Below are 25341 nucleotides of genomic sequence, written 5' to 3' on the forward strand. Positions count from 1 at the left end.
AGTTCAAATTCACATAAGCTGAAGGATTTTTGAAGTTGTTGTTGCAGCCTCATTGAATTTAATTTAAGCGAGGTTGACTGTACATGCAGCTTAGGTGGAAATTGCATAGTGACGTGCACATGCATGGTGATAGTGACTAAAAGGTTCATCTTACAATCAGTGAAAGGAAGAAAAAATCATTAACGACTTTGATACGTAATGCTTGAACAATGTATTCGTACAGTGAATTACCAAGATTCTCAATATCATATCCTAAAAGTTGAAGACTGAACAGCTGCATAAAAAACAAACAAACAAACAAACTGTTCATAACTGGGCAAATGCTTCGATCCTATCAGGTCAAAACAAATCCTATATTCAACAGAAAAGTGTAAGCACTCTTAACACGGCTTGATTATTTACTGATTATCAAGTCTTCTATTGTCTAAAACATACTCTCTGCATGATTAAGTTTAAAAATGTGAAAAGTGCAAAGTATGACTATGTCTAGTACTAAGACTTTTTTGACAACACTGTCTCAGTGTCAATTTATGTGAACATAATGTGCGATATAATAAACAACGGCACTGTAGAATCTTTCAGACAAAATGCAGACAAAAGAAAGCTCTCCTGGTGTAAAGAATGACAATATTCAAGCTGACATAATTTGATCACCTGCTTCAAACAACAACAACAACACTGCATCATTACAACAATGTCATGTTAGTGACAAATGCAGCCAAACTAGTTTATAAACTTTTTGCAGTCTTCTCTTCTGCTTTTGCGCATAACATGTGAAGGGCACAGGATATGGCTAAGCTATTTACAGACATGGTCAGCAAAATTTTATATCAACACACCTTCAAAGCTACACAAAACAAAACAGCAAAACAAATAAAACTAGCTACTTGTGACACAGTAGAAGTTCACTTCGAGTGACACAATTTCATCTCCCAGCACTGTCACAGTCATTTGACAGTAAATGCAACATACGCAGTATGCCAAGAAGGCATTCTACCACAAAGATGTTAATCATACACACATCAATTTGCTATCATTGAAGTGCTGCTAGATCCATTTATTATGCTTTGATTGGATTCTTGAATGATTCTTTAGATCTGGCTTTCTTTTTGTAATTCTCTTAAACATTCTTCCCTTAATCCTATTCGATTAGATTTGCCAATGCATAGGAGTTTGGGTTGATGGCTGGTTATCACTGTACTGAATATTACTTGACATCATACGGAACTGGTCTTACAAACACAGCAATAATATACAGTTGCACACCAATATAAGCAGCATACAACTCTGATGTCAACATCACCATTAAAAGCAGTTGCAAAACATTATGCAAAATATGTATATCTTATGAACATGAATGCTATAAACTGACTTTGCTCTAATACATACAGAGTCCACAAAACATTCTACAGCCTTGCTCATTTCTTCTTTTTTTTTTTTACTCTAAGAACTGTTGATTTCCAAGTGCCTCTAACTATCCCAAAACTACCGTATAGTGATAGTCATCATGAATGAATGCATACAGTTAAAAAATTTTTAAACTTGTCATTCAAGCCATCATGACTTTTTATCTCCACACTGATCAATATTCATAGATCAGTCGTGTGATGTATAAATGTAGTAGGTATCCATCACAGAAGGAAGGCTACAACACTTTGTCTGAAAGTATTCAAATCTCAGGGACTTACATGTCAGACCATGACTCTGCCGTATTTTCTTCTGACACGATTAAGCATTTCAAGTCCAGAATAAACTTTTACATGTTGTAACATGCAAGAGATAAAACCTTTATGATGCAGTAAAATTTTCTGATGATTTTTCATGGCAGAGATATAAGCATCACAATTCTAACCCAAATATAAGCACTCTTTGTCTCATAGTTTGTCAGCACAACATTCAGAATATGCAGCAAGACTATGGAGCTATTTGCTACAAATGGATGTTTGAGCTAAGATGGCAACTTTGCACAAAACAAACACAAATGAAAACATACAAAAATGACAAGTCAAATGGTACATGTAGCATGATTGAACAAAAAATTCCTCAAATAATAGGACTGGTCCTCAACATTCTTTGAAGGCAGTAATGCTACTCTACAAATTCTACTACACTTTATACAATAGGTTTTCCAGCACATCTCTTTTTTGTTCTACTGATTAGGACTGGGTTGCCCTGTCTAGCACTATAAGAAAACTTTCCCTTAGCGGTGGGGGCAGTTCGGGTCTCGCTCATTCTCCCTGCTGTTACTCCTGAGAAGTATTGCAGCTCTCATCATACTCATCATACATTAAACTAAGACTGCTGTCGCATTTCATCTTCAAGCTTGTCTTAAACCACAATGATTTAGACCTAGATTTTACCCTCTTTGTCTGGCTACATGAGTCACTAGATGCAACAGGTGATCTGGGAGTCCACAGACCATCGGAGTTTCTTTGATAGTCATTGCCCATCAATCTCTGAACATCTACCTCAGAATCACTCGACAGCCTTGATTGGAAGTCCCGTTCTTGAGCTCTCGCAATATAGTTTTGAGCCTTATGGGAACTGCCTGGATTGTGGGGAGGGGATGCTGGTATAGTGCTACCATGCATTGAGATGTCTGGAACTCTGCAAAATGGGCCATGGAGATCTCCACTCCTTGTACTTTCACTGGTTGTCAGGGTTTTCTTGGTATTTCCAGCACAGTCTTCTCCAACACCACTGACACAGCCCCAAGCAACATACCTTGATACATGATCTGCATCATTTGAGATTTTCTTATGGGATTCAGTGGGATCTTTGAAAACACTAGTTGGCCAATCCTTAGGTTTCCAAGTCTCGTGTGTTGCAGAATCTGATGCACGTCTTAATTCTGACGACTGATCAACTGACTCTGTAACTGAGGTAGCTGGCGTAGCTGCCACCATCTCTGGACAAGACAGACTTGCAGGTGATGATGCACATACAGCTGAGCAAGCTGTTTCATAGCTGCTGTTCAGACCATCCACATGTCTGACAGTGCCTGATGAAAGTGGATAATATGAGTCATCAATGTCACTGAACGATTTATTCCTCCAAGAACCAGGTTTGGACATGTATAGATTATCAAGCTTACTTTCAATAAGGTCCATGTAGGCATAAGGCATTGCTGAAGATCCTTGTTGACGTAGACATTTCAACACATGTGACTCAACAGTAGAGTCCACAAAGGGAATTCCAGTTGCATTGTCCACAAACCCAGCCATTACTTTCTTTGCTTCATGGGGAGATAGGAGATTGGAAAGCACTTCTGCATGGATGCGAATGTCAGCCATTAGGATCTCATATTTTTGACGATGAAGATGTATTTCAGATTTTCTTTGTGACTCCATGCCGTGGACTGCTTCATTGATTCTTTTGAGAGCAGAAATGGTAGCATCCCTGATCTCAAGAAGAGGATGAATCAACTCCATTGCTTTAACTTTATTCACCTCTAATGGGCTTTTCTCCATAGAGAGCATTTGAGACTTGATATCATGAAGTGCAGCATGAATATCTGTACAAGGAACCATAGATGGAAAGCCATGCTCTTCCAATGACTCCAAAAGTGATGTTGGTTCATCATCCTTGGGATCCTGAAACCTATCCTTTCTCAGCAGGTTGTTATGTAAATATGTTTTTCTGGACCTGCTTTTACCTCTTCCCCTACTTGCACGTCTCACATACATGTGACTGCTGTACGGTTTCTCAAGACTTCCAGGACACATTATTCCTCTCTTGTTGAACATGACACCATGACTATCGTAGGAGTGTGTGGAGGGCATACTTTTACTTCTCTGGTGTTTTCTAGAGGATCTTGAATGGGGCCCTGATCTTCTCACCTTTCTGGGTGGTTCTGATGTTTCATCACTTGATTTTTCAGAGTGGTGTTTCATTTTGGACTCTCTCCTAGATTCATCACTCTGGTTAGTATCAACATTGCTTTGACTTCTATGATGAGGGCTTTTGTTTCTTGTAATTTCCTCTGCTCTTGTTCTCTTGCCAAGACTAACTTCCACTGACTCACCAGCCTTACAACTTTCATTCTTCATGTCTGAAATTTGTGTTCCTTCCCAGGGAAGCATATCTCTGTTCACACCATCATACTCTTCTACAATGTTCTCAGAATGTGCACTACTACCATCTTCCTTGCAACTGACATGTTTATAGTGAGATCCATTTGTATCATTTGAAGCAAGGTTACCTGCACTCACTGAGGCACGCAATGTTTGCTTTTCCTGCAGCTTGTGGTTGTCAGATTTGCAGGAGTCCTGGGATGGTCCAATCACAGATGGCTTCATACAAAAGCTATGAGACGATACTTCCTTCTTCCTTCCTGTATCTTGGGTACTCCCTTCAGATTCATTAATCCTTCTTCGCTTACTGCCCTTATGTGAATTGTCTACTTGAGAAACATTCCTTGAGTGTCTGCCTTTTCTCTTCCTCGACCTGGAGGATCTCCACTTTAGAGGTTTCAGCTCCTCGATTGGGTATGGATCTACAAATCTTCTGGGATCATAAATGCTTGACACAACATCATCACTGTCCAGAGGTATTGGATATGGGTCAGTTGCATTTGATCTATCTTTGATAAGTGGTCGGCCATGAAAGTACTTGATGCTTCTTTTTGGCTTTTTACTTGTTTGCCACTGGCTAACATGATCTTCCTCCGCTTTAGCACTTCTCACTTCAGTAGTAACTTCTGAATTATCAGGAGGTGCACTGCTACTAGCTTGGTACCTATCATTCTCCATAGCACAAATGGAATGTGCAGCATTTTCCCCAGTGTCATTCTTTGCTTCATGCACTTCAGCTCCCTGAGTAGTTACACGAGGTGATTTCTCCACATTCTGGCCTTTTGGTGATCTCTGTGCTCTTTTGGAAATGTTGTTTTTCCCTGCATCATAAACATAGTCATTTGGATGTCTCATTACTGATGTCATCAAAGTCTCTAGTGCCAATTCAAGAGCAGCACGGTGTGTGGGATTCACAGCAGTACTGATCTGAAACTGAATAGCCTGAACAGCAGCTACTTTCTCTGAATTCACTTTCAAGATTCCTTGGTCTTCACTAAGCCAGCAGTTATCAGGCAAGGAACCTTGTTTGGCTATGACCCCTTGGCATGGCAATTTCTGGATATGGCATTTTCTCATAGAACGGCAATCTATTTCATCGCTGTCCACTACACTGAGATGATCTGATAATTGATCATAATCCTCTATGCAATCCACAATCTCCTCTCTAGTGTAACTTCTTGACTTATTCATAAGCTCTGACACTGGCACAGACAAATTAGAGCTTTGTTGACTTCTATCAGAACACATGCAGAGCGGTCTTTCTTCAGCATTGACCGATGCATTAGATACATAGGATTGCTTTTGATTCTTCTCACTGCATAAAGATGACAGTTCATTAGTTTTTTTATGACATTCCACATTATGGTAATTGCTGTAATCATCTCCATCAAAAAGAAGAGCCATTTTCTGCTCATCTGTACCATATGGCAAAGTTGCATCAAGTTGTGAAGTATCATTTTTGGTTGTGCAGTCACTTGTACTCTTGACACTTTCTACACCACTGAGATTACAGACAGCTCCAGTCTTTCCTGGAATATCTTCATGCCTGTTCTTTTGTTGGTTCTCAGAATAAGTTGACAAGATAATGGGAATTTGTGTTCGTGCTTCATTCTGACAAAGATCATTTGCATTATCATCAACAGACGACAATCCTACATTTTCATGGAATCCCAACTCTTCCTTGTCAACAAAAGATCTTGTTCTGTGCTTTAGAGTAATGGATGGCTTCACTTCACACATTCCATCCATTTGTGATGCTGGAACACCAGGAGCATGCTTCTCTTTGTGTTTAGGCAGACATGCCATTTCTTCTTCATAATAGGCAGTGGAGGATTGTCCTTTTTCATGACCGTTTTGCTGTTCACATACTACCTCTTCCATGCCAGGACTTCTATGTTGTGTATATTCTTGACTTTGTGTAGGAAAGAAACCTACATCTCTCTTGTTCGAGGCTGGGCAGACAGAGGTGTTTATACTTGCTAGTTCCAGTCTATCATCTGAAAACCACTCCAAGTTACCCTGTGAAGAACATGGTGAGATGTCCATATCCACTACATCTAGATCGTCTAATTCCACTCTTGGAGAATGTTCAGGGAGCTTCAACTGGAGATTTCCTACATCACTGTTTGCTTGGTAAAATGCATCGGCATTTTGTTGGCTCTCTCGCTCATCCATAGTAAGTAACATACACTTGTGAAGCCTGATGTCATCTTTGCTGTTTTCTGTCATATGGTTGCCTACACACCTATTACTTTCATAACGGATGCCGGAATTTCCTTGGAGTACAGAAATATGCTGTTCACTAAACACCTCATGTTCACCTACATTGCCCTTGGGTGTCTGATTGATTCTATCTGATTCATGGCTGAACTGCTCAGATACCCTGCTCACTGAGGTATACACCTGCAGTTGTTTTCCTAGACCCTCTCCAGTTAGGTCATGGTATGTCTCTGATGTATTCAAGTGACGAGCCTCATCATCACTGTGAGACCCATCAGGCATCATGGTTACTACTTGTGCACATATTGACATGGGATTGACTGGAGAACTGCTGGATTGAGTGGAGGTATTGGTAGATCCACAGAGACTTTGCAGATTTTGCAGACAATGAGAAGGGACAGCTAGACTTTGTAGAGTATTGTTGGTCGTTTCTGCCATGGATTCAATAACTGGAGCTTTGTCTAAAAAACTGCCACTCCCTTTGACTGCCAAATTACTACTAGCACAGGATTGAGGCTGCATAGCAATATCACATTTTGTATGCCCATCAGTATTGTCACTTATGTCATTGCTACCAGCAGAAACCTCCATTGGCAAATCCTTCACAGTATCCTCATCCTTAACGGTATTCTCATCTTTCACGGAATTAAGTTCTTTCTTGCCAACAGAGAAAACATTATCTAGTTCTGTCTGTAATTGTGTGACATTTAGCTTCCTGTCCACGGCAATTTGAAGTCTATCTGGAGCAACCTGTGTGGGAGGGCAGAGTGAAACTTGTACCTCCACCGGTGAGGATATCACTGTTAAGTGCAGCTGCTGCATATTATCCGTTGATTGTTGTTCTGAAAATGTTGAGACAAGTGGAGCACTTCTTTCTACAGTGTCATGGCTTTCATCAGAATTGACAGAATCATTTAGAAGGATGTTGTTCTCTTCTTCGATGGTTGATTTCTCACTAACACAGCTCTTTTCTGTTTCTTGTTTACATCTTTCAAGATTGGGATTGGTACTTCTTTGTTTGAAGGAAGCTTTCAACGGTTCATTTGTGTTTTCTGCCATTATGGAAGTTGTACCATGTTTACAGTCTTCAATTTTCGTATCTGGAAAAGTGCAACACTGTACTGTGCTTTGCAGAGCACATTGTAGCTGGTCATTTTGCCTCTCCATGTTGCTGAAATCCACTGCAGGAGAGTTCTCGCCAGCCAAGTGACTTTGTGCAGGTGTCATACTGGGAATCTCTGTCATCGTGCAAGGTCTACTGTCATGAAGCATGATGTCCTCTTGTGTTTCTTCTCTGCCATCATCAGTAACATCTCTTATAGTGTCAAGAACCTCACTGCTCTCTATCATATTGTTCTTCACTGCAACAGCATTCGCCTCTGTTATCTCAAATGCTGCTGTCATTTTGGAATGTTCATTCATCTTGCCATTTGCACTGTCATTGTCTTCATCTAATGTGTCTTCAGCAGCATGTGCAGTGGTTTGTGCAGACTTGGAACAAAATATTTCTTCAGCATTTTCTGTCATCATTCTGTCATCATTCAGTGTTGCATCATCTTTTCCTGATATTGGTACTGACATTTCTTTCAGCTGTGTAGTCTTGTTGGCAAAACCTTTTTCTGACAAGCCCTTACCAACAGCTGCAAGAGCCCCTGCAGTCTTGGCACACCGTGTTCCATCAAATTTTCCTTTCACATCATGATCTGTTGCAAAATAATGTTTTTTGTCATTTTCAGCTCTTGTAGATATTTCAGCACTACTATTCCCTGCACATGACTTAATCTCTTCCGTACTAAAACCTTTCTCTACTGTTTTTGAAGCATCATGCTCTTCATCTTTTCCTGGCATGGTGTCCAGTATCTCATCAGACCTTTTGTTATCTGTGGTGATTGATTCTATAAATGTCTCACAAGTGGGCTTTTCAGCTTTTCCCTTTGCCTTGCCAGCATCCCTGGGACTGTCAATGGTATGTGTGTTCACATCTTCAGTAGATGCTACCACACAGTCCTGAGCCACCTTATCAGTGTTGATGCCATCTGCTGTGATGCTGCTCCTCAAACAATCAGGATCCTCAGATTTGTCAGCCAGCACACCCATTATACCACTTTCCTGATATTGTAACTTACTGTCCAAATCTGAAGCTGAATTTACACGTGCCTTTGTCGGACGACATGAGTTGTTGCCATTTGTCAAACAGGGATCTCCCGGTCTGCTTTTCTTTTTGGATGGGATGTTATGTGAAGGTGCTGTATTAGAATTCTTTCTGCTGTCTTCCAGTGATATTACAGTAGCTGATGTTCCTTTGGCTGAAGAATGAGTCACTCCATCTTCAGGTGGCACACTGCTCGATCCTTTTGTCTGCTGTGATGTCCCAGCTCTTGATACTGATTTTGACTGCTGATGTTTTGCTCCTGCATTTCTCTTTTTGAATTTCTGCTTCGATGATTTGCTGGTAACATTCTGCAATGGCTTGGGTTTTGTCTTCCTCTTGCCTGGTGTGTTATTGCGGGAGAGTTTGTGCAGGCATGTTGTTGGAACATTGCTCTTCCTCTTGTGTTTTGCTCCTCTACCCTTTTTAAGCAGATCAATGGTCACTTCCAATGTAACTTCCAACAAGTCACTGAACGATGTCACAGATTCCTCTGAATCCTGTCCGGAATCTGCCTTCAAGTCCCTGAGTGCTTTGAATCGATCACTTAATCGCACACCAGTTCCCATCTTTCAGTCTAAAGCATCAGTTCCTCTGGGGTGTAGCTGCTAGTCTGTGTGATGAATGAAGAAACCAAAAATGAATTTACACAAGAGACTACATATGTATGATATCATGTGTAGTGCATTCCTGTTATAACAAAGTCATCCAGACCATCAGTTTTCTTTTGTCATATCAAAAAATGAGTAGTAGCTAAACAATAACGTGTGTAAAGATATACCTGTAGATGATAATTTTTGGATCTGAATTTAAACTTCAAAATGTTGTAACTATGATTTTGTTTTAACTGTGTTCATTATAACAGGAGTACACTGTATTTCTCTTTGATAGTACACACTCCCTTTTCAAAACCATTCCACAATAAGCAAATGCTCCAACTCTTTTCAATATGTCTGATGCAGCTTGGGACTGACGACAGATTTCAATATGAATTATATCATGTACACATGTATGCGTCTTTTTAGGAAAAGTGATCAATCAGGAATACGTACATGTTAATTGTATGCAAATTTGAATCTAAAATCCCTTGAAAAAGCTTGAAAAGAAATGACTACTGTCAAGGAAAGAAAACATGACCATGATCATGCCACAACTGTTCATAGGCAAGGGAAGCAAGAAAAATATGTGTCTTCTTGATGGAATTACATTTACTCAGAAATGGTAAATAAGGTAAGAGATCTGCATACTGGTCCAGCATTGTTCTTGCTACTTGTCTATTCTGTACCATTGGGTGATATTTCAGCATAATACAAATACATGTAGACATTTGAACATAAGGTGTGAAACATGCGTTTCACAGATAAGTATAAATAACTGTACACATACATGCTTGAAAACGTGACCAATGCTGTCTCTCTGACAATATCAAACTAGGCAGCTCAAATACTTTTGGCAAAGGTAATAGCAGGGCATTGCTGTTTGCCATTATTTGTGACAGCGAATCAAAAAAAAAAAAAAAACTAACAAAACCTGTCCACAAAACCTGATACAGTATTATGTGAGGATTCAAAATAATAAGATGCTCAGGTAAACCTAATCCATTTTTAGCTTTTCATACGGGTTGTATCACCTGCAGAGCATTTCTTTTATTCTATATAATTCTACATTTTGAAATAAAAGCTGAATGGGAAATTGTCTCTTTGCAGTCTTTCTAGAACACTTTTGTTCTCTCAATGTAATGGTGTGATTATTAAAGTAATAACGTATTAGAGTTTTAGTTGCATGCAGTGCATGGAGCATTGCTGGGTGACATTTACCCGTTGAGGACGGTTTGATTTTGCTACAACACGCATTTTCCCTAGACACCTGCCCAAGTATACTTGGGACTCGTCCTCAATGGGTTAAACACTTGAATACCTGGTTACTCTTCAATACATTAAAGGGATCGTATAGTTTTGGTTGAGACCTAATTTCAGGTTTCTAAAATTTTTTGGTGAGAAAATGAGAAACCTATTATGAAACATGAAAGAGCATGTAATTCTACGAGGAATTCAACGTTTATTTGATGAAAATTGGTTATGAAATGGCTGAGATATCCAAAAAAGGACGATTCTAACAAAGTGTGGGACCCACAATTCATTACGATTGCTGTTTTACTTTGTTTTTGGATGTTTCAGTCATTCAAAACCTGATTTTCATCAAATAAACTTTGAATTCCTCTTAAAATGGTATGCTCTGTACTATATCATAAGTGTTTTCTTGGTATCTCGCAAAAAGTTAGAAGCCCAATTCTGATCTCCACCAATACTGTACTCTCCCTTTAACCAGTTGAGGATGAGTCCTGAGTATACTTGGGCAGGGGTCCGTGGGAAAATAGCAAAATCAGCCCATCCTCAATGGGTTAAGAATGTGGCAGTACTACATACAAGGTGTACCAGATACTGCATGACAGGGGAGGGACTGCTTTACAAAGACAGGAGAGAAATACCTCACCAAGCAGAATCAATGCAAACCTGCTAAATGGCTGAATACCCAGGTGGCACTAGGCGTTTTCACATCAGCCCGAGAAAAATCCAAGCTCGAGATATTTTTCGCGATCGCAAATTAGCGCGCTATTTCATTTCCTATTTACATCAGCCCGAAGAGAATTTTTTCGAGCTAATTCAACAGCTGAGCATGCGCAAACAGTGTCGGGTATACCCACTGACCTACAAGGTCAGTGGGTGTACCAGTAGAGCGCACCCTTTCAGGTCACACACGCTAGGCATGATGGGATGCATCACTCTAATTTCTTAAGGCAATTTCACATTATCAAATAGCGCGCTAGTTCGCTATTTTGTCCCGCTATTTCAGAAATTTCCCCCGAGTTGGACTCAACAAATTTTCTCGATCAGAGCAATACAATTAGTGCATTAATTTGTGTTCACATTATCAAATAGCGCGCTATTTTGTGATTGGGTTAATTTCCCAAGTCAGAAAATAGCACGCTATTTCGAAACATCAGGCTGATGTGAAAACGCCTACTGAATGGCAGCTCACTGTTGTGCACAGATCACAATGTACATTACATACAAACACCTGTTTTTTGGGTTGTGGATTTGTGTCAAAGAAAACCTGCTCCTACATGTAACACAATGTGGTAAGTCTGGGCAATGGACTCTTCAATGTGGATGAACACAAAGTGAATCAATAGGCATGATGCACAAAAAGGCCATATATTTCACTACTGGACATTACCTGTATAAACTGAAATTAAAGGATACATGCATACATATATGTACATGTATGTACTTTGCCTCAAGTACCATGGGGGACCTGATGCCCATCCAAATCTTAGGAGAATGTGCTCTCTTGATGCAATCTTTCTCTAAGTGCAGCTAACTTTGTCTAAGTTGATCTGGATGGGACTGATTGGGAAAATATGATGACTTTAACAGGCAATATATATTTTTCTGTTGCGCATGTCGAAGAATAATCAACTGACAAGCATTGTCCCTACCACAGAACGGCAGCATCGTGCAGCCCCACTTGATTCAGTTTGGCAGGATTACAGATTACCCAAGGGACATTGGCATGCTGAATGCAAAGACTCAGACCCCATTTACAGTGAGTGAGAGGGCCGGGACTGGCCGCAGCTGAGCCCGGCCTTCATTTCACTGTTAACGTGCAAAAGGCCAAATGCAGTATCAAAATTGGCCGTGCATTTGCCCAAGCTCTGGAGGTAGTCTCGGCCTTTTCTTACTGTAAACGCAAACTGGGCCAAATGCGGTACCAAATTGCGACCAGTGCCTCCCAATAATAGTGTTTGTTTACAAGCAGAGGGCCACTACAACAAAATATTGAAAGGTTTGAATTAAAAACCCTGGCCGAGCCCGGCACTGTAAACGGGGTCATAGTAGGAGAAAACTTGGGACTCAGATTATTTTTTGATGCACTTTTTCTTGAAAATATAGCAAACCCTTATCCTGATAACATATCAGGCCTGACAGGAAAATGTACCGGTAAGCAACTGTTTTTTTCCTCATAAAAGAGTAAACTGCTCATGTAAATAACACTATTGTCTCTCTTGCTTCTACAGACAGAAAGCCACCGATGGCTTGTGCATACATGGTTTTACCAAGTACACTCTTTAAATTTTCGCAAAATATGTGCCTAGCACGTATTATACGACTGTTTGCACTGAAGAATGGATATTTTGGAGTGCTGGCCACCCGATATGAGTTCTTCTGTTTTGTGACTGGAATCAACACCCCCCCCCCCAAAAAAAAAAGCGACATCATCTGAACATCCCTTGTTTTCATTCCTATATGATAATAATCTAATCAATGCCATATATTGTTTGCTGAAGATTTAAAACCTTGAACAACTAATGTGAGGGTTGGAGATGAATTTGGGAACAAAACTCAAAGAAGCAATCCGCAGGCTACTAATGCTGTTTACCCTACTTTATAACATCATAAAGAACTATAAAGCCATGTGTGAACAGTGTAGCAAATTGATTCCTTTTGTCATAATTTCCACGCAAATATTTGCTTTGGCGGGACTCCTCAAAGCACAGTCTGCAGCACAATGTTGGGTTTGATTCATATTAATGATGTACGTGGGGTTACAAAGTCTCCACAACATTAAGCTATTTGCCAACACTAGATAATATCATATGACTGATAGTAAAAGTGATCAGGAGGTACCTTCAGGATGATCTACTAGGGGCTCAGGGGCAGACACATCATACCATCACCAAAAACAACAAGTTGAAGAACCTAGATACATGTACAGGGCCCCGTTGCTAGAAACTTTGCGTTTAAACGCAACTTGCAACTGATTGTCACTGGCCAATCAAAATCATTGTTGCATGCATGTCTTCTTAATAGGGCCGACCCTGAGCCAATCAGAATGGTTGTTTCAAAATTAGCAATTATTTGCAATTGATTGCAACTTTCTTGCAACGGGGCCCAGGTGTATTGCTAATGACCTGTGGTGCATGCCTCATATTGTTTTTTACCAATTATTTCTCACATCTGTTATGATCGAATTTCTCAGATGAAACTCGCAGCAGTCAGAGTACTGCTATACATGTACAAACAGTGGCTGCAGAACCAGAAATCTCCAAGCCAACACATACAGCAAAGTGTTTGCTTCATGAGAGGTCCAGATTTTTATTACCAGATGGTTGCTTGGCCCCTTCTCCCCTCTTTCTCTGCTGTGTGATCCACTTACGATGGACAGACCAGGGAGGTGGACAGACTCTTCAAATCATAGTCATATCAGAGAGGTGTTACAGTAGAAGAAACTAGAATAGCTCTCCTTTGTACCCATGCTCCTTACCGCAAAGAAGTTATGCTCTCTATTGCAGGTGTTAATAATACAGCATATTGCCTTGACTAAAGACAGCACTTTAATTATTTGTCATTCCTCAGTCACAATAAACCTAGTGAGCAGCATTTCGCTGCCCTTTCTCATTTTTGGCAGCAACTTCATTGTGCAAACAAAACAGGACAAGTGAAGTAAAATCAGTTAAATTGTGCTTGTTTAGCTGTAAAATGCTACTAAACATGCATAAACACACATTAGCAAATTATTCTATCCGAAAGATTATCTTTGTTTAAATCTCAAATTTGATGAAACTCCTGATTTGTCTACCTGATTTCACTTCGGCTATCACAACATGCATACAGTGGCAATCATTGCCCTTTGAGTGAGATTATGTCTGGTAACAGTAAAATGGGCTGGGCAAAGATTTCACGAACTGATTTTATATCCTTTACACACCACAGTAAAAAAACTCTCTGTGTGCCACATTATTCTGAGACCGCAATGCTTTGGGCAAACATTCTGTTTTTCAAATTAATGTAACATTTTAGTTACACTAGTCATGATATTATAAGTAAAGTAGTTAGAGAAATGCCAAGCAAATTTTCTAAGATGAACATTTTATGACAAATCTAATACTTAAATTCTTTCAAATGACTGGTATCTTTATCCATTGTCCAAGCATTGTACTGTGGCATTTGGCAATTTATCAATCACTGTTAACTACCATAAAACAACATGCTGTTCAAAGGCAAACTGAAGACAGAATGCCCATAGATCTATGAATTCTTTCAAATCTAACTTGGATAAGGCCTGGAGCTCAAGTACAAACAAATTCAATCCAGACAAGTCCTCTCCTCATTCCACCTCCAATTAGAAGGTGCTCAGTTGCCCACTAAAGTTACATCATAAAAAACGGCTGAAGCAGCAAAAGAGGCAAACAATTTGTATACTTATGCCTGCAATCAAATGTAGAGTCTAACCCTAACCCTAACCCTAACCCTTTCCCGGACTGTCCACTATTAGTTAGGCCAGAGTCATGACAAATAAAACCCCTGAGACCAAGGGCTTTGGAGGAGAAATTTGAGCATTTGTTTCAAGGGGTTAGAGGGTGTGTACAGTTCTGGTTGAGGTGAGGATTTAGCTTTTAACGTTTTGCGAGATATACAGAAACCACTCTATGAGATGTCAAAGAGCTTTTAATTCTAAGGGGTATCAAAAGTTTATTTGATAAAAATCAGTTTGGAAATGCCTGAGATATCCAAAAACAGAGTGAAACAAAGAGATTGTAATAAAGGCATGGCCTAGCTGTCACCTTTTATTATTATCACGTTTCTGGCTATCTCAGCCATTTGAAAACCAATTTTCATCAAATAAATGTTGAATCCTTCTTTAAATTACATGCTCTTTCATATTTCATAAGAGGTTTCTCATTATCTCACTTAGGAATGTTCAAAACATGAATCCCCACCTCAACCAGTACTGCACAGTCCCTTTAAAGTTCAGTTAATCCAGGCTCTGGTGCACTCACAACTAGAAAGCTGTCCAAAATAAGATGCAGAAACTTGGGATCTAGCACTCCAGGACCTGCACTGTGGTACAAATGCTAGGGAACCAACAAGTGGAGAGCAACTGAGCAATTTGCCTTAAAAAAGAAGAAAACAGATTACCAGTACAGGAAGAACATCTCAGTCAGATATTCAACTGATCTGATATCAGGTAGCTCTTGGCCTTGCTCTAAACATGTGACGGCTTCTTGAATTTTTCTTGCAATACTATCACATCAAAACCTGGGTCTACCAAGAAACTTACCTGGGTGAAACAATTTGCCAGTATGAGGAGTTGTTTTGAAGTATTTTGAGATCAAAAGTGTAGATTAATTTCAATTGTATTAAGTGAAGCTTGTCATATTAGGCTACTGTCCAGAATAGCCCTCCCATACAGCACTGTGGGGCTGTCATAGAACATTATGTGATGATAGCTTGTGCCCTTCAATGCAATTCACTATGCTAATATCTCATAGTCATAGTGCAGAAGATTGCTGTGGTCCGATTTGTCGATTAACGATGATGAAAATTAATTACCTGGTACCCATAATGTGCCAACTGTGATCGGATAAGTTCCGAGATTGTGGACTTCCAATTCCAGTGAACCTTTTTGGCTAATAGTTTTGTCGTTACCCAAATGAAACTGTGTCATTTATGTTATTTCACACACTTTAGCACGAAAATTGACAGTTCTGCAGGTAGAGTCTATTTGAGAACTAACTATACACAGCCCAGTCGCTGTACGTAGGTACGTCGCGACACAGCATACTTACAGCATCTGGTCGGGCTATTTGAGAACTAACCCTATTTGTGCTTAATTAAACTATTCTTTCCAGGAAGCCACTTTAACCCGTTGAGGACGGACTGATTTTGCTACAACACGCATTTCCCATAGACACCTGCCCGAGTATACTCGGGACTCGTCCTCAACGGGTTAACATGTTAGATCTACACTATGCATACACTTTGATGGACTTCACATCCTTTCAGTGTGTAGCATGGATGATACAACTAAGCCTAAGGACTTATATCTGATGAAGTGAGTGATGTATACATCAGACACAAGTCCTTAGTTGTATCATCCATGCTACTCAGTATACAGCTGCTAGTGCAAGGTAAGGATGCAATGTATAACACTACACTACACTCTAAAGGAGGGTTAGTGGACAAGGAACCTACAATAGGCTACATTGTCATTGCACTAGGACTTGTGTAGGAGAGCCCATCTCCCGGAGTCAGGTTTGTAGTACAAATCATTACATTTACTGTTATATTTTAATACTGTTTTACACTCTTTTCACTGCACTGTTTGCTCTGCTCCACCATCCCATTCCATTCCCAGCTTTGCTATTCCTAGTCGCTGCTTTATTGTATGGATTCTCTTTTTCAAGATTTTACATGTCATTGATCACTGGCACTGCGCATTCACTGAGTGAAGGAAGCATTCAAGGAAATCGAACAACAAAAATTAATCGCACTGGGATTACCTTTTAAACTTGGCATTATGTCGAAAGGCAGCTGACTTGTTGAGAACAACCAGCGATTAGCGTAACCTGTTAGATTCACTTTGACATCTTGATTCGGTTTGACAGTAGTTCTGTATGTACCGTGGTTACATGTAACATTAGGCCTACTGTGTACTGTCGGTAGGCGATGAAGCAGCACCGCGATCCACGTGCACCATTGTACACAGCTATAAACCACGTACACATCTGACGATGTCTCGTTACTGGCGAGTATTATGAGCATGATGTTCCGTGCTGGTGGATACCTCGTACCTGCCCAATACAGTCGCCCCTGTCTGGCTCTCATCCACCAATAATTGATAGACACACCCAGCAACCGGAGCGAGCTCGTCACTTACGTCAGGATATAAGATTCATCAGGCAGTGCACAAAAACAATCACACTGAATTATCTGATACTGCGCAGTGTTGCCTGACACGAGCTCGGTCACCATTTAAAGCCTTCAGAATAGTTTCATTTTTTGAATTACCAAAAAATGAATAGATGAATAAATGAATAGATATATAGGCCAAAATAAGTAACAAAACATGTGTGGAATTTTGTGAAGAAACCATTTAATGGCTACTTTGATAGCATTATTCGTTATAAACTAAGCAGTACATGTATTCTAGTTAGAGTGTGTTGGACTTCCAGGGCATCATACCCCCCCCCCCCAAACTTGTTTGTTTGTTTTTTTTTTCAATTCAGGGGGATGTTTCATCAACGAGTTCGTCGCGAGGTTTTCACCGACAAATTTGCTATCAGCCAATCAGACGCAAGGATTTCAGTAGCTTTTAACAGTTGACGGTGTAAATCACCGACAAAAAGTTTCATGAAACACCCCCCTGATCAAATCAATTCGTAAGTTTATTGTTCATTCTGTTTGCATGAATACACATTACATCGGTACATATACATAGAATGTATAATGTACATACAGAACACGCATATTAGATCTATACATAGACATGATAGACATACTAGTATAAGAAATATGCATTTGGCAATACAATGTAATATCAATAGGGCCTATCAATGTCGGAAATAATACAAAACATCAGAGATAATATTTATCTGTATATAGGCCTACATGCCTTTGCATGAGTCAACATCGTGTTGGATGTATAAGACTGTAAACTTGAGCATAATGTATTACCGGCGTCGCGTGCGTCGCGTGCGTCGCGTGCAAAAGTGTGGGGGGGGGGCACTTCCGGGTTTCATGAGCTAAACAAGCTAAATATATATATATATATATATATATATATATATATATATATATATATACATATACCACTTCCGGGGTAAAGTGTGTGTGTGGGGGGGGGGGGGGGGGGGGGGAGGGCAAAGCGGTGACACCCTATGTATTCCTATGTATATGGGTGCAAAAAAGTGTGTGTGTGTGGGTGGGGGGGGGGGGGAGCCCTGGCCCCAATGTCATTGTGTATGCACGATTTTGTCCACTATCATACGACATAGACCTATATGATTGACCCTGCCTATATTTACGAAAGTTTTACACATTTCTGTTTGCTTGTTTCAATATAAGATTTGAAGTTTGATATACCTGATACAATGACCGGAATTAATATAAAAATATTCTAAATTGCAATAAGAACCAGGCCCCATATTGACAAACCTACTAGCTCGTGGTTCATATACATAATTCATACGAGCTCGTGGGTGCGCACTCCCATTTATACCCCGATATATACATATATTTTTTAATATTCTTTTATTTGAGTTTCATTCAATGTGAAATCCATATTAACAATAAAATTAATACGTCCATCAACAAAAAAGAAAGCAGCTGTATTCTTCTTTCTTGTGCTGCTAAATCATTTTTCAAACATACAGTACAATATATTTGATTCTTTTTACCAAATCATACCATGTTTTTATAAAAGAAATGACATAAAAATCTGCATAATTCTCAGAAAAAGCTATTTTGATCGGCCTAATCAAGCCAATCCGAATGTGCCTTATCACTCACACACCGACTAAGAGATGTGTGCTACTCAATCACTTTTTCACTTAACTTCCTTTTTTTTTTTTTTGGCAGAGCACACACTATATACATAAATATATCAGATAAAGTATAACTCTTAAAAGGGAAAAAAAAATCTTGATCAACTTGATCAGATTGCTCAATATCCACTTCATTATATAAATTCTCTTACACTCTCTTAAGAATACAGCAGTTCCTAAAACATATTTAAAAAAAGCATTCTTTACTTAACTGAACAAAACTCCTCATTTTTTTTCTATCTAACCTATCAACCACCCCTCCCCCCCCCCCCCCCCCCGTACAGCACAAAATAACCATGTGTATATCATCAAAACTAATCATATTCCTGCCTGACCCCTTAACCATTATTCTACCATTGCCTAACTACATCTACCTAACCCTAACCATCCACATATATATATACATTCCACACACACAGAAACACACACCCACACACACACATTATATATATATATATATATATATATATATATATATATATACGCTTGTACAACTAGGGATAGGTGGACATTTGTCGGTATATCCCCTTGTTAGGTGGACGCGAACCGGCTAGGTGGACATTTTTAAGTCCACCTAGCCGGTTGGCTCCGTAACTCCTCTATGCATTCATGTACCATCACAAAATCACGAACAATCCACGAACAGAGAGGCACGAACATAATTTCGCTGCCTCCCTCTTGTCAGGATCTCCGAAGTCTTCCAAATAAAAGATCGAAAGTTGGGGATCATCCCCCAGAGAAAGAGGGATTTTAAAAGCCTTCAAGATGAACAGCGCCATCTACGTGTAGTGTCGAACATCAGTACTGGCAGTCCTGTACAGTACTGCATGCATGCAGCAGGCGCAGCGCTGCATGTGTTGTGTGGTTGTGATGCGCTAGCAGCCGCTGAGGCCTGAGCAATCATGGAATCGTATGCACGATCACGATAAACCTAATGATGGATATAATGATGAAATTTCCACGTCAAATCTTACCGAAGGTATGTCAAAAATTGTGAGCAATCTATGTGAATATCTACGCTCACAATTATCTCGATATATATATATTACGGAGCAGTAACAAGTTTTCATGACGGAATGCTATATAATAGTCCCATATATGTATAAATATGTTGTAAATGTAAACCGACGAACGGCAACCGAGCGAAACGGTCTCTAACGTTAGAATTCTTACTTCTTGAGTCTTGAGTCTTGATGGAGTAATCCCTATAGCAGCTGCAAGCACAGCTAGACTGGGATGGGTTGGTGCAGTCGTTAAATTACTAAACTTAAGGCCCATATGTACTGTGTCAATTAAAATTGCATTTGGGTAATTCCGTGAAGTTGGGGCACAAAGTGTTACATTTTAGCATAACTCAATAGTATTCTAATTATGCTATAGACCTGGGTCTAGATCTAAAGTTTACATAGATCTATGTTTATAGGCTTTACATTTGTATTGAGACCATACATTTTCCTGGAAATTTTGTGCCATTCAGACTCAATTTTGATGAAGTTATCTTAAAAAAATGTAACGGTGTCCTGTAGCATTGTGACGTGTCCATGTAGCATCGTGATAGTTCTTCTTCTTCTTCGTCTATAATCTTCAAAGGGCTATAAAATGCAGCCTATCACGAAGATGAATACAACTTGTGTGCACGATGAGAAGAGGGGTGTGGGCTTAATCACAGGATGTGATTTTGAGGTGGGTCATTAAGAGCTCCTTGAACTGCTCAGGTGAGACTGCACAAACTACAGAGCTTGGAAGTTTGTTCCACTCATAGTCTCAGGTATGGATCTCTGGGCAAATGCAAATTTGTCGATGTTGCCCCTGGGGCGGTATGTTTGGAAGCACATGTCGTGATTTTTCCTGGTTAAAATCTGGTCCTAAAAGACAAATTAATGCAATTAGCTTGACCAAAATTTGATATGATATGGGCAATTCCGCGGTTAGTAACGTTACATTTAAAGAAATTTAGATATTTATTTTTACTACTAAATCACCATTTATTCATTTCAAGTCAAAATCATCGTAAAACATATTCATCCTTCCCAGGTCTATAATATAGAAAAGAATGAGTACAATCCAACAAATATTAGAATTGCTATGGCAACTAATAGGGCTGGTTAGTAACGTTACGAAAAAAGGACATGACAAAAAAATCAATGTCTTGTAACAAAAAGTGTGCAAAATTTAAAGTTACTTCAAACAAAGTGTTGCATTAATTTCAATTATTGCATCATGACAAATGTTCATGCAAATATTTTTAGCAGTTCGACCGATAATTTATTAGCTAGACCCCCAAATGCATGGTTAGTAACGTTACGGTTAGTAACGTTACATTTGTCCGGAGTAATTCCTCTGGTCATTTCAACCTTTTGTAATTGACAAAATGTCACATGACTTCTGGAGTATTTAAGTATATTCATCTTTTACCTTTTAGCAAAAATTTCAGGAACAAATTTCAAAGCAACCCACTGTAATTGGCATTTAAGTGAATTTCAGCATCCCCAGTCCCACATGTACATTTTAAATGATGGTTTTAGATCTCGCAAAATCAATAAATATGAAAAATAGAATCTACTGAATTTGAAAGACCTTAATGATTGGTGAACATCCATGGCATTAGTTGATACCTAAATTAAAGAGTAAGATAAAGAGGTACATTTCTTTTATCCATGTCATGTCCACCTAACTGCGGAATTGCCCATATGCATAATTTGATATGATATGCATAATTACTAATACTAGATTAGTCAGCTAGCTAAATATCTTAACTTTCCTTTCCACAGTTTTACTTTTACAAGAAAATTACACAATGTGTCACTATGCTACGCAGTATCCCCCAAATGTAACAAAAAAGGAGACCACGTAGCATCGTGATACATTTTGTAATATTTCTTTTAAAATTAATATGTGTACAGGAAATTTGAGATATTTAGCTATCTGACTAATCTAGTAAATATGCATATTGCATCAAATTTTGGTCAAGCTACTGTAATTGCCATAATTTGTCTCTTAGGACCAAATTTTAAAATATCACGATGCTACATGGACACATCCCGATGCTACAGGATACCGTTTCATATTGTTTAATAACTTCATCAAAATTGAGTCTGAATGGCACAAAATTTCCAGGAAAATGTGTGGCCTCAATGCAAATGTAAAGCCTACAAACAATAAATGTATAGCATCAAAATACTGAGTTATGCTGAAATGTATTTTTCAAATTATCACGATGCTACATGGACACTGCCCCAACTTCATGGAATTACCCATTTATGTTGTGGCTGTCAGAAATGTGAAGATGGACCTTATCTCACGATTTCATTTCATTTCAAAGGCAAAGCCAATCTGTCCAAGAAATAAGCCAGTTAAAAACTAACGCAACCCGCGCAGTTCGGGGTTCCACTTTGTCGTTGAGCATGGATGGATGGGCAGTCAGAATTCCCGAAAAAAAGGTCATCTGTTGGCGTGTTGCTGTACCTACTAGGATTCTACCAGGAGAGCATGTTACTTGACTTTTAAATTCACTGTGATAAATATCTGTGATGTCGTCATGATTATTCAAGTGATCTTTTAGGGCAATTCCACGGTATATAGGACACAGGTGCCAAATATTCAAAATGATATTTGTTTCAAACACCATACATTTTCAGACAATACTTGAGTTGAAGTTCTAAGAATCATTATGTTTTTCAATAAAAGCGGCCATTTCGATTTTCAAAATGGCTGCCAAAATATGCCTATAATAACTCAATGGTAAAAAGAGAGGATTGTCACATAACTTACTCTCTGTATTATATCCACTTTACTAGTACTCTAAACAGCAATCTTTTATATGTATGCAGTTACCAGAGACGTCTTTTACCACACGATAGAAAAAAAAAGCTGGTCGCTTTAAGGAATTTGATAAAAACTTTTAATTAGTTTGACAATGATGGATGTAACGTCAGTTACCAAAAACAAGGAATTTTTAACTTTATTCATCAAAGAAAGTGAGCTGTATGATGTAACTGGGGATTTCTAATGTATGCCTATAGATATGCCTTTCTTTTAATACCGGAAATAAGGATACTTGGCATACTGGAGAGTCAAAATGAACACTTCAAAATGCGTAAAGTCAGTTACCGAAACGTCATACATGAGTATGTAGTAACGCCAGTTACCATGACCAGTAATTATAACTGAGGCAAATTTTTTGACTTTTAAAGGCCATTTCAATACATATGGGAAGTCAAAGGTTATCAACAAAGAGCAGCGATCCCTTTGATGGGGAATGATGTCATCACCATGGTATGTCCATGGATATATTCTTTTCATTTTATTAAACATTTATTTATTTATTGATCATAATTATCATTTCTTATGGGGGGCTTGAGGTTTTGATTTTCGATTCAGCACAAGTTTAAGGTTAAATCATCTGGAAGTTTAGGTTTACCACGTGCAATATTATGCACTCAAATTACTATACAGTACATTCACAGTCCTACATGTATGGGATGATAAAGCTACCAAAGTTTGTAGGCCTAATCAATGACGTGGTTGCATGGTAACCACCTTTTCTATACAAAAGCTTGTGTACAGCTGTATACCAACAGTTTTATAATCTTAACTTATGATTGCTTTTGCTAGCATTTGTCTTCTTTTCTGGAAGCTTACTGAAGTTTCTACCTCAAGGCAAATGCACAAACAGATATATTTCTTTGCTTGCACTTATGTGTGGTTTAGTTAATGTGACACATCTTGTATTTGAATATGGTACATACATAACGCATGTACTGTCATTACTGTTTGAAACTTAACACTGATGTTGCTTAATGTTTAACATTGATGTTGCTCAAAGTGAGAGGTGATTCTAGGGTTACAAAAAAAAATTGTTCATATTTGTTGATTACTTTATTTATTTATTTCATTCATGCAAGGACATTTTGTAATGGTACATGATAATTTAAATTATGAACAGGAAGATTTGTTTATATAATTGATCTTTAATGGATTTTTTTCGTTGCAAAGTCCTATTTCTTGGTATCTGGGATGTATTTGCAAGCCTTGATACATCAGTGAAAAGGAAGAGAAAAACAGTTATATTACTTTATTACATTACATTATTTATGCCCAACTGGCGGCTATAACATGGGGGGGGGGGGGGTTGCCCCCTAAGGGCCCCACCCCATTTGTGTCTTTAGATTTTGTTTTAATTTGTTGCTAAGTAATTGCCTGGGATTGTTACTGGTATACTGCAGCAATATAATAACCTGTTAAATAAATTTGTTCTCTGTAAACCCCATGGCAAAAGTATGTGTAACGTGAGTTACTGACATGTTTACCTTTAAGTTTTCATAGAACACATAGAAAATGGACTTACGTTTCATTTCATTTGTGTAAAATAAATTGATGAACCAAGGTATGATGCCATACTATTATCAAACAAATCATTCTGAAAGGTCAGAATTATAAAATATCACAAAACTATTCCCAATCATGATTTTGCATGTGTAAACCCTATGGCAAATGTAAGCGTAATGTCAGTTACCGTCATGCCTTCACTGAAATTGGCATGGTGCTAAAAGGAATATATCTAAAGTGCACATTATTTTGCACACCTGTTCCTAAGAACCTAGGTGTATTGCCATATTAAACACAAAGGCTAGAAGTCAGGGACATGAGATATTTCCATTTAAATCTACACCATAATATCCCATGTCCTTTTTCCGTAACGTCAGTTACTGACACATTTTCACTTCCTATGTGATAAGAAATGCAGTCTGAGAGAAAAACTTTCCACCTATTTCTTCATTCTAATGAGCTCATTCATCAATGCCAATTGCAAGCCCCAGGTGCTCTCATTTACAAAACTACAACTTAAAAAATTTCATTAAAAATCTTACGCGTAACGTCAGTTACCGTGGAATTGCCCTTTAGTGGTGCTTCTCGGCATTATATTATCCACCTGACACAGCAAAAGCAGTATTTGACAATAATAAATAGAAAAGTATTTAATACATTAAATGCAAAATAATGAAATTTACTGATGTTTTTCAAAGTGCTAAGTCAGTACTGTATGATGGATCATTCTTCTGAATTCTGGTCACCGGGTCTATGCCAGTTCATTCTTTTTTTACTTTGTTTGAACATGGCTGATAAATTCCATAAATTGTTACATCAGGCAAGCTTTTGCCTTCTGTCGCTTGAAAGTTGTAGTGGTGGAGTGCCTAATCAATTGAGAAAAAAGAAAGGTCATTTGTACAAATGTGCCCGTGAGCTAACCCGAACTGGCTTGAACTTATCCATACACATCCGGTATCCGGAGGCTGTGTTGGCGTAGCATGGTATCACTCAGCCAGGAATGTCGTGAATCTTTTATCTGATGTCACCTGCATGTCTTCTGAGGAAAGAGAAACCATTCTATAGTTATAAGCTGCAAATCTATGGAAATAAGGAATTAAATTCAGGTCTAATGTCAAAATAACACCAGAAATGCCCAGGAAATGTGTTATATTGACTTAAGAAGTACGGTATTCATGTGAGGT

General features: G+C 38.8%; 1 protein-coding gene across 1 annotated transcript; it reads right to left on the reverse strand.

The window, feature by feature from the left end:
• Positions 1-2974: 2974 nt before the first annotated feature.
• On the reverse strand, positions 2975-16901 carry LOC139736135 (uncharacterized). Its single transcript, XM_071646866.1, has 5 exons — positions 16787-16901; positions 7416-9055; positions 6009-6092; positions 4212-4268; positions 2975-3001 (listed from the first exon to the last, which is right to left on the reverse strand). The coding sequence occupies exons 2-5, from the start codon at positions 9009-9011 to the stop codon at positions 2975-2977; spliced, it is 1764 nt and encodes a 587-aa protein (XP_071502967.1). The 5' UTR covers positions 9012-9055; positions 16787-16901.
• Positions 16902-25341: the final 8440 nt, after the last annotated feature.

The sequence above is a fragment of the Diadema antillarum genome, unplaced genomic scaffold (genome assembly GCF_040938485.1).
Source record: "Diadema antillarum isolate AM-2024a unplaced genomic scaffold, OU_Dant_1.0 seq00000624_RagTag, whole genome shotgun sequence".
Lineage (NCBI taxonomy): Eukaryota > Metazoa > Echinodermata > Echinoidea > Diadematoida > Diadematidae > Diadema > Diadema antillarum.